The following is an 18689-nucleotide window of genomic DNA, read 5'->3' as shown; positions in this document are numbered from 1 at the left end:
AGGATGCTAAATGACAGAACTGGTTTTTCATTATCCAGCGAAGATGCATGCTCCTGGGCGCTGTGCTAAATGCTATGCTGAATGATTTAAAAACGTTCAAGAGAGAGTCAAATAAATGACGAGTCCTACAAAGAGGCAGGGAACTTACCCAGATGATTAAAGTGAAAGGCAGGTAATAGCTTACCATACAATCTAACTCTCTGTTACTAAATGCCGTGAACTCAAAGCGGAGACAAAGCTACTTCTGAAATCAACACATGAGGTAAACTAAGAAGGAAGACTAGATATAGAATCTAAAGGGCGCATTAATAAGTGAATGTGTGTGGGAGAGTATTCCAAGAAGTATTCAAGAGAACTAGAGGGGTTAGAAAGCCTATTGCATATTCGGGTAATAGCTTGACTAGAACTTGGGAGTTTAACTATTGTGGTAGTTGTTGGAAAATAACAGGGCTGATAAGAGAATGCTAGAAATTAAGATAATTTGTGGCCATATGTGGGGAAGACCTTAGATGCTAAGTTAAAGAATTTGTATTTCATCTGGTAAGAAAAGTCAGAGATGACTCTTGGCTTAATGGATGTTAATAGGAGTGAAGAATTTTCAGGAAGAACTTTTTGAGGAGGTTGAAAGTTGTAGAGAATTATGGTTCTAGGCAGGTTCCATTTGAGACTCTAGCAGAAAAAGTTGAAGCGGAGCAGTTCACTGAGGGGTTGAAAATGGGTAAGTATGGGACGCCTGGCTGCTTCAGTCGGTTAAGTGTCTGACTTTTGATTTCACCTCAGGTCATGATCCCACAGTTCATTAGCTTGAGCCCTGCGTCAGGCTCTGTGCTGACAGCTCGGAGCTTCTTGGGATTCTCTCCCGGACTCTCTCTTTCCCTCTCTCTCTCAAAATTAAATCAACAGTTTTTTAACAAATAGGCAAGTATAGTAGGAAGAGAGAAAAGGGGGTAGAGATAAAGATTTGGAATCACTGGAATAAACTAACCGCCTTGGATTTAGATGAAATGGTCTAAGGTGTCTTTAGGAAGGACACCCAGACAAGTTGGTGGGAACTACGGCCTCAGGTACAAAAAGCAAGAGTCAGAGAAGGAGGCTAAAAAGATCCAGAGACATAGTAAAGACAGTCTAGTGCAGTGCTAAGAGGAGGGATTTGGAGAATAAGGAAATAGAAGTCATCTCTTACGACAGCCAAGTCAAGAACGGTTGAAGAAGGGCCTTAAGTTTTGCAGGTAAGAGATTTTGAAGAAGCAAAACTGCAGAGGGTTAAAAAAGTTTGGCATTGAAAAAAAACCAGGAAAATATGTAACCAGGGGGCTTCATGTTATTAAAACCTTATATGGTAGGTGGAAAATCTACGAACATATACATATACATATACAGAGATATTTTTTGAGTGAGCCAGAGAGGGGCAGAGGGAGCAGGCCCAAGGCCGAGCCCCATGTGGGGCTTGATCCCACCACCCTGGGATCACGACCTCTAGTCAAAGAGTTGGGACTCTCACCTGAGCCTCCCAGGTGCCCCTGAATATTTTTAGATTGAGGATAAGCAGCAATTAATAGCAAGAAGAAATTGAGCTTTGAGAGAGGAGGGGATGAGTGGACCAAAGAAGAGTCAGTCTTAGGAAGTAGAAACGCTATTTAAGAGGCAGAAAGGGTGAATAATATGTAGAAAAGCTGGCGACAAGAAAGGGTGTGGTAAAATAAGTTTTTGAGGGGTTGAAGCAGGTATTAACCAGTTTGTTCTGCTTCTGAACTCACTGGCTTGCTGCAGCCTGTCCATTGCCACGCTGTCTCTGGTTCCTCTTCCTACCCCCACGTGCACTTAACTGCCAAGCCTTGTTGATTCTGCTGCTTACATACCTGGAAAATCTTTTTGTTTCTCCATTTGATTCTTGGGCCTTTTGAATTTCTCTATCAGTGAACTTGAATCCAGTTGGACATTTTTAACCCCTCTTAAAAAAAAAAGGGGGGGGGGTGCCTGGGTGGCTCAGTTGGCTGAGCATCTGACTTCGGCTCAGGTCATGATCTCACAGTTTCGTGAGTTCGAGCCCCACGTCAGGCTCTGTGCTGACAGCTCGGAGCCTGGAGCCTGCTTCCGATTCTGTGTCTCCCTCTCTCTCTGCCCCACCCCTGCTCATGCTCTGTCTCTCTCTCTGTCAAAAATAAATAAAATTAAAAAACAAAAAGTTCATTTTACCTATTTGGAGAGAGAGAGAGGCTCTCCCAAGCAGTCTCTGCAGTGTCAGCACCAAGCCCAACGTGGGGCTCAAACCCACGAACCGCGAGACTGTGACCTGAGCCGAAGTCAAGAGTCGGTCGCCCAACTGGCTGAGCCACCCAGGTGCCCCATAACCCCTCTTTTGATTAAAAACAAGTATTCCACTGTTTCCCTGTTTACAACTGTGAATTCTGTGGTACCTACCAAAGATAGCTAAAGTGCACAGACACTAAGCGTCAAAGAGTGTTTTTATTTTACCTTCAGAGACCACATATCTCACAATTAGAACCTTATCTTTTGTGAATAGAAAGTTGGTAACTAGCTGCCATAGAAAGACATTTTACGTGATTTCTTTAAATCTCGTTTTCCAACTATACTTCTACCAAAAGGATAAAAATCCCTCAACGTATCAGAAATGTAAACAGTGCCATGAACTTGTGAAGGGCAAGGGGAAAAAAATGAATAATTAAACTGCCTCTGTTTGAGACCCATGGAACTCATCCAGCATGTTTAAGTGTTGAGTAAAACACAGCTTCTCAGCTCTGGTGAAAATTCTTGGTAAATTTTGTTTGGAGCCAGAAGAGGGCAGAATCTTATTTCTTATTGCTAAGTAATAACAAAGACATAAACGCACAAAAAGAAAGACATAAGTGAAAAAGTATCTTATTCATTGTATAACTTGTGGTTATGTGAACTAGAGAGCATTTGCTGATTACCTATTCTCTTCAGTTTAACAGAAATACTTCAGTTTTCACTAAAATGGTGTAAAATAAGATATAGTTTTACCAGATGTAATTCTTCCTTCCTTTTATTAAAAAGTCAAGAATAGTTTATGATTTGCTTTTAACTAGGAGTGTCTCTTAGATGGCTTAAAAATAGGTTTTTAAATAAATGAAATATGGAAAACATTAATATAGTAGGGCAGACTGAAGTTGAAGATAAATGCAAAATTTATGTATTTATGATTGTTTGGTAGCTACCATGCGTCCACCCCTGTCTTAAGGCAAAGGGAAAGATGAGAGAAAAAAGAGGAGAAAAAGTACATGATCCTTCCGGGACCTCACTTTTAAAGAGTTTGTAATAAAATTGGAGAGATGCCTCAAGGAGCCTGAAGTGACTGTGTGTGATCAAATACCAGGGAATAGGATAGAAACTCTTTGCAGTTGAGAAAATAGTAGTTTTAAGTAAGCAGAGAAGAAAGTGACAGGCGTAGGAAGTTAATTGGGTGATGGGGGGTGAACCAGGACACCAACCTACGGGCTGGAGTAGAGGGTTTTTTGTTGAGGAACACCAAGGAAACAGGTGCAGCACGTAGGACAGAAGTTCGATTCTGGAACACCTTAAAACAGGCAGAGGAGTGTGGGTTCCAGCCTGCAGGCAAGTAGCAGCGGCATCTTTGAGAGTAAATTGACCTGACAGTGGTTTGCGGGATTTGGAGACAGAAAAGTGTGGAGGCTGAGGAGACTGGAGAAGATACGAACGTGGGCTAAGGAAAGGGCAGGAGCAACATAGAAGAATAAAACTGCCAAGTTCTGCCAGGGAGAAGTCTCTGTAGTTCCTTGTGACAGTGGGGAATAGGGCATCAGAGACAAAGACCGTGCCATCCACTGAGCAGAGAATGAGACTTGTGGGCCTAGAAACAGGGAGGCAGAGAACGAGTGAACACGGGTTTGTGCTTTCTGCCTGCACTGGCCTCTGAATGGACTCTGGGTCCTGAGGTGAGTTTTCACATGAGAAATCTGTAACTTGGTTCATGAGGTAAGTGAAAAGCTTGCCCAAGCCTTAGATCTACTCAAGAGGAGAGGTTTCAACTCAAGGTCTTTGAATGCCCTGGAGTTCTCGCAAATCTTTAGTCGCGTGCATGTTTCTGGGAACTGGGTCCCTTGTGTTTCCTTAGAATCACAGAGGCACTTGTATTCTTAAAAAAAAAAAAAAAGAAGAAAGGTTAGGAATCACTGATTAGGTCATAGGAATGCATTAGAAAAGTGGGGTTTGAATCTGAAATTTGCAAACTACGTTTTCTTTTTAATTTAACTGTGAATATGCAAATGTAATTTTGATAATCCTGGCAAAACTGATAAAACCTATCCAGACTTTTCTATTGAGTCAGACCATGGGAAATACTTGATTCCTCTGGGGTTATCCCTTCCTAACCCTCATCCTTGGGCCAGTCTAGGCTACCAGACCTTCTCCAAGACCCAGGGACATGATCACTTTTATAATTAAATACTACCCTTTTGTCCCAGCAATATAAAACGATTTTTGCTATTCCTCTGACTTATGCCCTACTGTTAAATTACCAAGTAATATGTATAAATCTTTGGGGCACAAGTAGAAGAGGTCACCTTTGATAATCTCAGAGTATTTATTCAACTTAAGACATGTAAGTCTAGTTGTGAAATGTCAACACCTTTAAATTCAAGCACCAGGGATTTATAAAGCAGAAAAGACCGTGACTCCATGAGTTCATATATTACTGCAGAGAATATTCTGGTCTTTTGTGAAGGGAATTTGGCAATCTGCTTTTCCTTTCCTTTTATTTTCATACACGTTTTCTGAAGTTTGAATTTTGGGACTGTGCCTTTGGTTTGATGTTCCTGCAAAACATGAAGAGTTGTGTGTATGGGAAAAACTAGACTTGATATAAAAAACTCAGACCAGTTTAGAGTCACAGTATTGTGCTGTAATTCAGGCAGATTATTACATTATCACTTAAATAGTAAAACTGTCTGTTGGCTTCATGAATTTGTTTGGTACTTGGTTTGAAACACTGAGAACGTACATTCCAGAACATCGCCAAGTTGGCTTCGGTTCATGCACAACAGATTGCCTGCTGCAAGTATAAATAACCATTTTTTTTAATGGAATCACTTTCATGTTTTTCTTTATATGTTTGAGGAAAAATAGAAAATCAAAGTTAGTGTTATGAGGAGCATTATTTTTCCTACTCTCAGGTTTATTTTAACATTCTTAAAATATTTTCCCCTTTGTCCTCTTTCTCAGTAAACTGCTTTCTGATAAAAGATCTCCCTGCTCTCAGCACTCTCCGAGTTTTGCGGCAATAGAGTTATAAGAGTATCTCTACTAGCTCTCGGGGTTGTAAGACCAAGTTCCATCTCATGATAGGCCCCCAGAAGGAAGAACTAGGTTTCTGAGATGTCGAGTGCCAGCTAAATTGGAATGCTAACAGTAAGGACTGCTTTTTGTAAAAAATGAATGTTTTGCACTCTATACACGTTTTAATACATTTATAGTAACTGTCTGGAGGTTAAGACTGATTCCGTTCCTTTCAGTATAGGCTGTTAGGCAGTAAAAATACGACTATATTTTAAACAAGAAAATGTTCATGTGCCATAATATTTATAGTAAATTATATAACAGTTTTAGATGATGTCGTATGTTACACTGTATAAACTCTTTTCTTAAGCCAGACTCTTTGTATATATTATCTTTCAGTGATTGTACACAGTGGTATAGTGTTTCACTTGATACGATTTTAATCACTGTTAGGTTGAACTTGAAAGGAAGTTGGAATCTGCAACTAAGTCTAAACTACATTACAAGCAGCAGTGGGGACGAGCTTTGAAAGAACTTGCCAGACTTAAACAGGTATGTAGTTTATAGCTGATGATGGATTCTTCTTTTTATGTCTTTTTCCCCTTGATTCTTTAAAAGTATGCGTATTTGGCAGTAGCTATCACGTTCATATGTGGACATTTGGATCTGCAGGGCTATTTTCGAGATTATTAAAAGATTGTTTTCTTAATAAAAAAATTAACTCTTAGGTCCTTTTTTTTTTTTTTTTTTTTTTCAAATTGGCAACTGTTGTCCTCCCCAGAAGAAATTAGGAATGATTTCTTTCACTTTCACTTATAAAACAGCCATTTTTTTTTTGTCTTAGTATTAATTTCTTTCCATTGAAAGTAACTTTCAGAAGAGAAATTTCAGAATAACTGAAAAAATTTAACATGTCCTTCAGGTGAACAGCTGATTTCAAATGTTAGTCCTAGAAGACCTAGTCATGTATTCAGTTAAGAAAAGGAATCACAATTTTTGCACAATTTTACAAGAATTTAAAAGTGATAGTGGTTTCCTGAATTCTTCTTAGACTTCTTTTTTCTTCTTCTTCCTACTACTAAATAACAAATACCATAAGCCTTAGGAGAAATTAATCTTATTTTGGAGTGAAATTTGCTCAAGTGATTAAGATCAATTAAATGTGAGCAAGGTTTTTCTTTAGAATCTAATCTACTTGACCTAACCCTTCAAACTTTTGCCTTTCTTTAATCAGTTTATTCGGAGTGAAATTTGGCACATAGGGTTTTTCATAATTGTATTTTTTTCTCTGTCTCCATGACCAGCAAATGCTATTAAACATCTCTGTGGTATTGTACTAAACACCTACTGCTCTCAAAGAGAGGTATGTACAAGACCTCAGGAGAATAAACAGTACAGTTTGCCTTAATGTAGCTTGTCGAAGAGTTGAGATTGTAAGCATAACAGAATATTACACGAAGTGAAAGTATTTTATAAATGTTCACAGGATCAAGGACAGATGCGTGTACTGAGGGCCTCCTGTATTCACAGTACTGCCCTAGATTTATTGGTGTATGTAAAACTTAAGTCTTTCCCTCAGAGAGCTTGCAATTTATTAAGAGGGAAGAAAATTATAAATGTAACATTTATATTTAAGAGTGAGAGCCGTGACAAGAACCATCCTGAGGAGGCAGGAGGGGAAAGTACATCTATTTAATAGCACTTAAGTAGGACACTGTGGAAGAGGAGTATTTGAGATAGACCTCTGGTGAGCTGGTTGTGACTTAAGAAAGCAGGGAGGGAAATGCTATAAATGTAACCAACAAAATGAGTATAGCAAACATGCAGGAAGGTGGAAAGCAGAGACTCTACTTGGACAAGAGAGGAGGGTCAATTTTAGAGGTAGTTTCAGGTAACCGGGACTGGAACTTAAGTGGGAACGTGACACACAGATTCCTGGGGAAGAAACCCCCAAAACATGGTTTTGGTAGATTGATATAGCCCCGTTTTTACCTGATTGTAATGCAAAGTAGAAAGTTGAAGATGATGCCAAAGGCTGAAGCCTCAGTGTCTGCAAAGCGAGTTTTCCAGTGTGGAAATAACAGTAGTAATACAAGGAGGAGAAAGGACTTGCAAATGTGGACATCTTGACTTTTGCCAAAAGAAATTCAGCAAGCATTCAGAAATATGCAGCCGGTATTGGGAGGATGATTGGGCTCCTTGCAGATGTGAGAATGTAAGCTGTGGTAGATAAAACTGAGCATTCTTAGGTTTGCGGAGGAGGCCTGAGAGCTGATGATGGAACCAATGGGCAGAGAGCAAGAGGGCGGTCATGATTTCAGGCCCCTCACACCTTGTCATTTCATCCTAACCAAGATCGCAGTAGAGCTGGTAACTGAATTTCGATTTTCTAGATGAAAGAAACGGAGACTTAGGGAAGTTAAGGAAGGTGCACCCGATCGCACAGGTCACGAGTGAGAGAGCAAGGATTAGAGCCACTGGACTGGGGTCCCGGCTGTTTCCCCTTTATGCTGGTATCAGGTTATTCCATGGAAGCCAAATAATGAAAGGATTTCGAGGAGAAGGAAGTGAGCCCTGGAAGGTTTTAGGGATTTCTGACACAGTATCCAGGCACAAGTCATGGTTTGGCACACCCCAGCAAGGAAAATGGCATCAGTGACTATTAGACCAGCTCTCATAATGAGAATTGAAGTGACCTCGAGCGAGAAGAAGCTCCAGTCAGGATGCCAAAGTACGGAGAGGAGATGGGGAAGAAGTAGAAAATGGTGCCTGCCATTAAAGAAGTTACACAGTGAAGGCTCAGAGACTGAGGGAATGAATCATGGGGCATGACCAGAACCAGTCATGAAAAGGTGGAAAAGTGGGAGCGTTGAGGAGGGCATTTCCTTTGGAGAGAGGAGTAATCGTTAATGACTGAAATGTCTCCTTCCTGTACCCTTTTGTTACCTTCCGAATCTTCCCATTTCATCCATTCTCTTACATTTACCCCCTTTTGTCCTATGTATTTTCTACCCCCTTGCCTAAAAAGCATGGGCAGATAATTTTGCTGTTTGTTCCTAGTAGGAGAGGCTATCACGAAAGTCAGATGCTTCCCCGTGAGTAACTTTATGTATTAAGAAAACGGCGTTAAATTGAGAATTCAACTCTAAACTATTTCTTCGAGAAAAGAGCCTCATTCTTTGAGTGCAGTAATCTTCCTCGAGACTAATTCTGTTCCTTATCCCACTAACTTTCTGCTTTGGAAACAACACTGTAAACAACCTTTAGGTCACTAGGAATCACTGATGTTCCACAGACGACATTGGAGGTTTGGTACTTGAAGAGCAAATATAAGCCTTTGCCATGACCATCCCAAATTGTGCTCTGCCACTAACTGTTCTTATAGGGTTAAAATTAATAGCTTCATCAAATAGGCACAATTCATATGTGTGAAAGTACCATATTTTTCTAGAACTTTTTATTAAAAACACATTTATTGTGTTTGAATATAAAATTGGAATCCTCTATCTGCTTTTGTTCAGAGGATTGTTTGTGCAACTTCTTGTTTAAATTGGATTAGTACCATGTTAATTTTACATTGCCTCTGGTGAATAGCCACGGGGCTATAATCTCTGCCAGTAATTTGTCACAGCAAAATCCTCTGGAGGGCCATACAAAACATTTGTGTAGTACGGATTAGATGGGGAAAGCCATATCTTAGAGTGTTAATAAATGTTAATGACAAAACCCAGCTGGTAAAGCTTGGAAATAAGATCTGATGCTGGGTGCCTATTGCCAAAAGAATGTTTAAACAGATTTCCATTCCTCAAAGGTGACCCCGTACAGTCAATTTGTGAATTAAAAACAAAAAAAAAACACACACAAAAAACATACTCTTCTAATGATTTAGGGCAAAAAAAAATCGTCTAATTCCCCAAAGTCTGCGTTTCCAAGCTGTAGATTTGTTGTTGTTGTTCTTTGCTAACTTGGGGAAGTAACAGCTGTAAAAAAAACAAACAAATAAACATAAATGGGTCCTAACTTAGAAAACAAGGAAATGATACCCAGACATTCTGGACTTGATATCTTTGGTACAATGTGTAGCACAGATCTGAAAGAATTCTGATGGTGAGACATCTAAGGGGAAATTTAGTTGTTTCTGCCCCACCCCCAGCCTCCATGAAGATACACTACAGAAATATTTTTAAACCAAAGGTTTCATTGTTTGACAAACACTCAAGATTGTCACTTTAATTTTTTTTTCTAAAAAATGTTTGTTTAAAAATATTTCTCATCACCTTAGAAAACAATTGTGTAGGTTGAATAAAAGCTACTCCTTTTGAAACATAAATCATTAAGAGGTATGAATTTGTTCGTGTAGAAAATTTAACATTTTCATTATGTGAGATAAATTGAAACTAGGTCCGCTTGTTCCCAAGACAGGAAACAGAACTAAGATTTTGGGTAGGATGTGGGTCCCTTACCATATTTGTGCACAGTAGATCTGTTTAAAACTAAGCTCTGATATATTTAGTTAAAACAACACAGGCTTCATTGGCTGACATCAGCACTATCTTGTCCAGTCTCCTGCTTATCCACTCAGGGTAATTAATTTGATTAATTTATAAGTAATTTAGCCAAGGATGGGATGTAAATCTTTGTTTAAGAAAACAGTTGGAGGTCCAAGTCTTGGTTAAAAACTGTGTCTTGAAACCATCCAGGCCCTCCTACTGACTTGTCAGCTCTGGGTTATTTTCAGAAAACTTGACTTGAGTTCCTTAGTTTAGTTGTAAGTTTTTCCCACAGACTTACATGGTATGTGTGAGCGGGAGAGTAAGTAGTGGCCACTTTTTAGCCGCTGTTTAGTCTAGTGTATGCATGTTTACATCTCCTCTCTGGATTTATAGGCAGCTCAGGCAAAATAAAGATTATACTCACTTGATTGAGGAGTCTTTAACCCAGAGCACCTGGCAGCAGAGAGGATTTCTTTCTGTAACCTCTAATTTTTGTGTGTGCGTGTGTGATCAGTATTAATGCCATATATGTGAGGAAAAATTCAAGGCATTTAAAGGCTTGTCTTCTGTGTTTTAGAACTAGGATGTTTCAAGTCTTATAAAATTACAATTTTACAAAGTAACCTAACCTAATTGACTCTTATTATTTTTTTCTGCTTGTAATTATGCTTGCTTATTGTAAACAAAGACAAACTTTGCAGCACTGCATAACACAGAAAATAAAAATCACCAGCCAGAGGTAACAACTGGGTCTGTTTTTGCCGAGCTTTCTTTTCCTTTCTTTCTTAATAGTTGCTTTTTAAAAGAAATAGATCCTAACAGTCCAAAGAGGGAAAGAAAAAGAAGATGGTTATGCACCCTACCCGCCCCCCCCCCCCCACTTCTATTTTAAGAACCAGAGCATATTATCAGTGTTCTGGAAGCCTTCTGTGCCTTTGCTCAACTGCATCCTCTCCAGAGGTAACTACTTGCCTAAATTTGGTATTTATTCTCCCTTTGCTTTTCTTTACGTTTGTGTGGTTTTAAACTTTATGTAGATGGACTCATTGCCTTTGAATCATTCTCTTGTCTGCCTTGTATGACTCAAAATTGGTGTTGAGATTTAGCTATGTTGAGGCAAGTAGCTATAGTTCATTTTTATTGCTTTATAAAACAAACAGATGAACATAGCACATTTTACCCAGTCCTTTTTCAATGGATTTTTCCTTTAACTTAGAACAAGACAGCACTGAAAAGTTTTGAATTTGTCCGAGTTTCTCTAGTATTTATACCAAAAAGTAGAGTTTCTGGTAATAGGGGTCGCTGCTCTAATGCTTTGCTAAATAGGGCAAAATTACTTTCCAAAGTGCTTGTACGACTCTTGAGTTCCCAAGAGTGGTGTGTAACTGTTATTCTTCATATGATGTCCAACACTTGGCTATTATCACATGTGTTAATTTTTTCCAGTTTGGTGGGTTTGAAATAGTGTCACTTTGTGGCTTCAGTTTTCCTATCCCTGTTGACTTACTTGGAGCAGCTTTTCTTTTGCATATCAACCACTTGTCTTTCTTCCCTAAGGAATGCCTGTTAATGCCCTTTGCTCAATAGAAGTCAACAGGTAATCCAGATTTTAGAGTCACCAGATGCCAAGTTTGCAATAACTGCTATTACTGTGTTCTAGAACAAAGGTGATATGATGGAGAAATGGAATGAAGAATTAGAGTATTTTGAATAATGTAGAAATTGTGGAACTGAGAAATATTTTAAGTGAAATGTAAGAATGTAAAAGATGAGTTAACAGCAGATTGGATGCAGCAGAACCAAGGATGTGTGAAGTCAAGTCAGTAAAAAGCATCTAAGCTGAAACAGAGGGGAAAAAAGAGGATGGAAAAAATAGCAAACAACATGAGTGACCCCTGAGATAGAGGATATGAGATTGACTACCATTTGTGTGTAACTACGGACCCTGTCTTCGTCTCTTTGGGCTCCGATAACAAAATATCAGAGACTTACCACAGAAACTGGTTTCTCGCACTTCTGGAGGCTGGAAGGCCAAGATCAGGGTGTAGGCTCGGTCACCAGTTCATAAAAGGCCACCTTTTTGTCAAGTCCTCGTGGAAGAGGAGTCAGGGAGCTCTGCTGGGCCTCTTTTACAGGGGCAGCAGTCCCATTTAGGAGGGCTTACCTTCATGACCTAATCACCTCCCAAAGGCCCCATCCCCTAACAGTTCAAAATGGGGATTAGGTTTCATAACACACATTTCCCCAGCTATCCAAAAGTAGAGCGTTCCTGTGAAACCTCTCTTAAGCAGAAATGATGCAAAGCAAAGAGCATCCCCAGCTTACCCACAGTTGGCCTTAGGCCACTTTGCTCTTACAGAAGACCTACATTTGCATGGTAATGGTTTTCAGAATAGCCAAAATCCTCCTTGGATTTATTTAGCAAAAATCGATACTAATGTAGCTTTTTTTTTTTTATATAAATTTTTTTTTTCAACATTTATTTATTTTTGGGACAGAGAGAGACAGAGCATGAACGGGGGAGGGGCAGAGAGAGAGGGAGACACAGAATCGGAAACAGGCTCCAGACTCTGAGCCATCAGCCCAGAGCCCGACGCGGGGCTCGAACTCCCGGACCACGAGATCGTGACCTGGCTGAAGTCGGACGCTTAACCGACTACGCCACCCAGGCGCCCCTAATGTAGCTTTTTCTGTCAAACGGCTTACTGCCAACTTTCAGAAAGCAGGGAAACCTATATGTATTGGGGGAGACAAACATGAAGCCTCTAGCAACCCCTCAGAAAAAGAATGGAAGAGAAAGCAGGATTTGAAGAGATACTACATGAGAATTCTCTAAAAGTGAAAAAGATAGCAATTCATGGATTCAAGAGTGTTTATGAACTCTAGGAATAAATACCATGTATACCATACCTAGGTTCATGGTAGCGGAGTTGCCAAAAAGCAAAGAAACCCTTAAGAAGATGGGGCTAGACGGAGACATAGCTTTCATAGGAGCAGCAATAAGACTGACAGATGACTTTCCAGCCGCAGGATAACATCCTTAAAGTATTGCAAGAACAGAACTGCCAACTTAAGGTTCTCTTCCCACTGAAAATGTTCTTCATAAATGACAGTGACAGAAGACTTTTCAGAGCGACAAAAACTAGAAGACTTTGTCATGGCAAACCTAAAGTAAGAGAAAATAATTCAAGGTGTTCTTCAGAAGGACAATGATCCCAAATGAAAACAGGAGAATAAACAGCAATGGAAATAAATGTCTGACTAAAATATAAATACGGATTGTAGAAAGCAACACTCAAAATATTTGTTGGTTTTAAAATATAGATAGAATTAAAATTCTTGACAAAAACAGAAGAACAAGAGTAGAAAAGAAGAGACGGATAGAGTTAAAATGCTCAAAGTATGTTCCATTATTTGAAGTTGTCAAAGGACTGATTTGTGTTATTATTTGTAAATGAAGAGTAAAAATGAATGAGAAGCTGATAGAGAAGGGGAAATGGAATGACAAAGGATTAGACTAACCTAAACAAAAAGAGAGAGAGGGAGAGAGAGAGAGAGAGAATAACCCCAAAGAGATAGAACAAGTACAAAATACCAACATGTAAAGATTGCAACCCAATGTATCACCAATGACTTGAAATATAAATGGACTAAATACTGTCATTAGAGACCAGTACTGCATGAGAAACTAAAGAACAGTATACCACTCATAAGGCATATAGCTTAAATGTAAGGATATACAATGGATAAGTTTAAAAGAGGGAGAAGTATATATTATATTAAGACTCATCACAGGAAAGCCTATCTAGCAATACTTTTATCAGGCAAAGCAGATTTTGGGGCAAAAGCCATTACCGTAGATAGAATGTTCATGATCATAAAAGGGTCAGTTCACCTAGAAGATGACAGCAATTCCACACGTGTATGCACCTGACAACAGCCACAAATTTAGGTAAAGCAAAAACCTATAGAACTAAATGAAAAATAGACAAATGCATAATAATGGTAGATTTTTTACCACAACTCTCCTGGGAACTGATAGAGCAAACAAGAGAATTGGTAAATATTTAGAACATTTAGACAACACAACCCTTGGTATACAGAATATTTTAGCAGAAAAGTCCAAAATACACGTTTTCTAGTATACATGGAATATTCAGCCAAATTGCTCATGTGCTAGGTCAAACCGTTCTCAATAAATTTCAGAAGATTGTAATTTAGAATATGTTCTGTCCAGAGTGAGATTAAGCTAGAAATTAATGAAAAGATAATGAATATCCTCAAATGATTGAAAATTAAGTAGTATGCTTCTAATTACCCATAGCTAAACTGGAGACAAGTGAATTTAGAAAATATTTTGAACCAAAAAATAATGAAAATATAGCTTATCAAGACATGAGATACTTTTTTTTTTCTTTTTCTTTGAGAGAGAGTACACAAGAGCAGGGGAGAGGGGCAGAGAGAGAGAGAGAGCGAGAGAGCGAGAGATGGAATCCTAACCATTCTCCCTGCTCAGCATGGAGCCTGATGCAGGTCTCTGTCCCATGACCTTGGGATCATGACCTGAGCTGAAATCAAGAGTCAGATGATCAGAGAGGGGTCAAGATGGTGAAAGAGCACAGAGGTTTTTTTGTGTCTCCCATCCCTGAAATGCAGCCAGATCTGCACTAAACCATCTTGCACGTCGGGAAAACTGATTTGAGAATTAACACAACAATCTGCACAACCTGAACCACAGAATGCACCAGGTACACGGCACAGAGAAGTGAACTGGGGGAGAGAGAAGCTGTGGAAGGCAGGGAGCTGTTTTTGCTTGTGGAGAGAGGACAGAGGCAGGGGGAGACTATGGGAAGGAACCCCCCTCCCTCCAGAAAGCAGCTGGAAAGAAAGTAGAAGAGGAAGACAGGAAATAATAAAGATTAGAGAGGAAATCAATGCTCTTGTAACCAAAAAAAAAAAAAGAAAGAAAGAAAAACAAATCAGTAGAACAGATCAATGAAACCAGGAGCTGGTTCTTTGGAAAAATTAAGAAAACTGATAAACCCATAGCCAGTTTGATCAAAAAGAAAAAGGAAAGGGCCTAAATAAATAAAAGCAAGAACAAAAGAGGAGAGGTCATAACCAAAACAGCAGGAACACAAACAACAATAAGAGAATATTATGAGCAATCATATGCCAATAAAATGGGCAATCTGGAAGAAATGGACAAATTCCTAGAAACAGATAAACTACCAAAACTGAAACAGGAAGAAATAGCAAATTTGAACAGACCCATAACCAGTAAAGAAATCGAATTAGTGATCAAAAATCTCCCAAAAAACAAGAATTCAGGGCCGAATAGCTTTCCAGGGGAATTCTACCAAACATTTAAGGAAGAGTTAACACCTACCTATTCTCTTGAAGCTGTTCCAAAAAACAGAATTGGAAGGAAAACTTCTAGACTCATTTTATGAAGCCAGCATTACCTTGGTTCCAAAACCAAAGACTCCACTAAAAAGTAGAACTACAGACCAATTTTCCTGATGAACGTGGATGCAAAAATCCTCAACGAGATACTAGCCAACTAGATCCAATAATAAATTTAAAAAAATTATCCACCATGACCAAGTGGGATTTATACCTGGGATGCAGGGTTGGTTCGAAATCTGCAAAGCAATCAATGTGATACATCAATAAAAGAAAGGACAGGAACCACATGATCCTCTCAACAGATGCAGAGAAAGCACTTGACAAAATACAACATAATAAAAAACCCTTGGGGGCGCCTGGGTGGCTCAGTCGGTTAAGCATCTGACTTCAGCTCAGGTCATGCTCTTACAGTCTGTGAGTTCAAGCCCCACGTCAGGCTCTGTGCTGACAGCTCAGAGCCTGGAGCTTGCTTCAGATTCTGTGTCTCCCTCTCTCTCTCTGCCCCTCCCCTGCTCATGCTCTGTCTCTCTCTGTCTCAAAAATAAATAAAAACTTTAAAAATAAATAAATAAAAATAAAAAACCCCTTGGTAAAAACCCTCAAGAAAGTAGGGACAGAAGGATCATATCTCAAGATTATAAAAGCCATACATGAAAGGATATTAATACCATCCTCAATGGGGATAAACAGAGTTTTCCCCCTCAAGTTAGACCTAACCTAGGAAGAGGGATGTCCACTTTTACCACTGTTATTCAACATAGTATTGGAAGTCTTAGCCTCAACAATCAGCACAAAGGAATAAAAGGCATCCAAATCAGCCAGGAGGATGTCAAACTTTCACTTGTCACAGATGACATATTACTCTAAATGGAAAACCCAAAAGATTCTACCATGAATTCTGATCCATGAATTCAGCAAAGTCGCAGGATATAAAATCAATGCCCAGGGGCGCATGGGTGGCACAGTCGGTTAAGCATCCGACTTCAGCCAGGTCACGATCTCGCGGTCTGTGAGTTCGAGCCCTGCGTCAGGCTCTGGGCTGATGGCTCAGAGCCTGGAGCCTGCTTCCGATTCTGTGTCTCCTTCTCTCTCTGCCCCTCCCCCATTCATGCTCTGTCTCTCTCTGTCTCAAAAATAAATAAATGTTAAAAAAAAAATTTTTTTTAAAAATCAATGCCCAGAAATCGACTGCATTCCCATACACCAACGATGAAGCAGCAAAAAGAGAAATCAAGGAATCAATCCCATTTACAATTGCACCAAAAACCGTAAGATACCTAGGAATAAATCTAACCAAAGAGGTGAAAAATCTATACACTAAAAACTGTAGAAAGCTTATGAAAGAAATTGAAGATGACACACACAAAAAGGAAAAATACTCCATGCTTCTGCATAGGAAAAACAAACATTGTTAAAATGTTGATACTCCCCAAAGCAATCCACATATTCAGCGCAATTCCAGCATTCTTCACAGAGCTGGAACAATCCTAAAATTTGTATAGAACCAGAAAAGATTCTGAGCAGTCAAAGCAATCTTGAAAAAGAAAACCAAAACCGGAGGCAATCTCAATCCCGGACTTCAAACTGTATTACAAAGCTGTAATTGTCAAGACAGTATGGTACTGGCACAAAATGAGACACTAGGATTAATGGAACAGAATAGAGAACCCAGAAATGGGACCCACAGAAGTATGGCAAACTAATCTGTGACAAAACCGTAAAGAATATCCAATAGAATAAAGACAGTCTCTTTTTTACACCACACACAAAAATAAACTCAAAATGGATGAAAGACTTAAATGTAAGACAGGAAGCCATCAAAATCATAGAGGAGAAAGCACGTAAAAACCTCTTTGACCTTGGCCTGGGCCACAGCATAGTCTTACTCAACATGTCTTTGGAGGCAAGGGAAACAAAAGCAAAAATGAACTATTGGGACTTCATCAAAACTAAAGGCTTTCTGCACAGCAAAGGAAGCAATCAGCAAACTGAAAGCCAACCGACAGAATGGGAGAAGATACTTGCAAACGACCTGTCCGATAAAGGGTTAGTATCCAAGACCTATAAAGAACACATCAAACTCAACACCCAAAAAAGCAATCCAGTGAAGAAATGGGCAAAAGACATGAATAGACACTTCTCCAAAGAGGACATCCAGATGGTTAGCAGACACATGAAAAAACGCTCAACATCACTCATCATCAGGAAAATACAAATCCAAACCACAATGAGATACCACCTTACACCTGTCAAAATGGCTAACATTGACAACCCAGGCAACAACAGATGTTGGAGAGGATGCAGAGAAAGAGGATCTCTTTTGCACTATTGGTGGGAATGCAAACTGCTGCAGACACTCTGGAAAACAGTATGGAGGTTCCTCAAAAAATTAAAAATAAAACTACCCTACAACCCAGCAATTGCACTACTAGGTATTTATCCAAGGGATACAGGTATGCTGTTTTGAAGGGAAACAAGCACCCCAATGTTTACAGCAGCACTATCAACAATAGCCAAAGTATGGAAAGAGCCCAAATGTCCAGCGATGGATGAATGGATAAAGAAGATGTGGTATATATACATACAATGGAGTATTACTCGGCAATCAAAAAGAATGAAATCTTGCCGTTTGCAATTATGTGGATGGAACTGAGGGTATTATGCTAAGTGAAATTAGAGAAAGACAAATATCATATGACTTCACTCATATTACTTTAAGACAAAGAACAGATGAACATAAAGGAAGGGAAGCAAAAATAATATAAAAACAGGAAGGGGGACAAAACATAAACTCTTAAATATGGAGAACAAATAGAGGGTTGCTAGAGGGGTTGGGGGATGGGCTAAATGGGTAGGGGGCGTTAAGGAATCTACTCCTGAAATCATTGTTGCACTATATGCTAACTACCTTGGATGTAAATTAAAAAAATAATTAATTAATTAAAGAAAAGAGTCAGATGCTCAGCCATTTGAGCCATCTAGGTGCCCCCTCAAGGCATGAGATTTAATTCAAGCTGTGCTTAGTAGAAAATTTCATAACCTTGAGTGCACTTAAAAAATAGCAAAGAAAAATTTTTTTTCCAAAATATCCCTTTCAAATAGTAAAAGAATAAGAAATTAAGGCAACTAGAAGGAAGGGATAAGTAAAAATTAATGAAATAGGGAGGAAATGTGCATATAACATAGTCAACAAAGCAAAAAGTTCTTTGAAAAGACCTCCTCCATGGAGTGTTCAAGGACAAAAAGAGAATATCAAGAATTTAAAAAAAAAAGGGACACAGGAATTCTGATCCCACAGTCATTTAAAAAGATAGGAGAATGGTATTAAAATTTTTTTGTGAACTTTAGATACAGAACTTACAAAACTGACATAAAAAGAAACAAAATATTCTTTGGATAGCTGTTAGGGAAATTGAGTCTGTAATGAAAAACTTTCACACAAACGCTCTAGACCCAGATGGCTTCACATGTGAATTTCAGTAAAAGTTTTAGAACTAATGCTAAACTTAAACT

General features: G+C 39.0%; 1 protein-coding gene across 8 annotated transcripts in view; it reads left to right on the top strand.

The window, feature by feature from the left end:
* The window catches only part of CEP120 (centrosomal protein 120), an 80822-nt gene that overhangs the window by 48106 nt on the left and 14027 nt on the right, over positions 1–18689 (top strand). For 7 of the 8 annotated variants that reach the window (XM_045058275.1, XM_019831483.3, XM_045058264.1 and 4 more), the window contains exon 19: positions 5728–5826. In XM_045058275.1, the coding sequence (XP_044914210.1) occupies positions 5728–5826 (99 nt within the window). Of the gene's footprint in view, positions 1–5220; positions 5407–5727; positions 5830–18689 lie in introns of those variants that run through there. The other variant, XR_006598423.1, reaches the window with a different exon arrangement.

This window comes from Felis catus, chromosome A1 (genome assembly GCF_018350175.1).
Source record: "Felis catus isolate Fca126 chromosome A1, F.catus_Fca126_mat1.0, whole genome shotgun sequence".
Taxonomy (NCBI): Eukaryota; Metazoa; Chordata; class Mammalia; order Carnivora; family Felidae; genus Felis; species Felis catus.
This window is presented reverse-complemented; position numbering and strand designations above follow the sequence as displayed.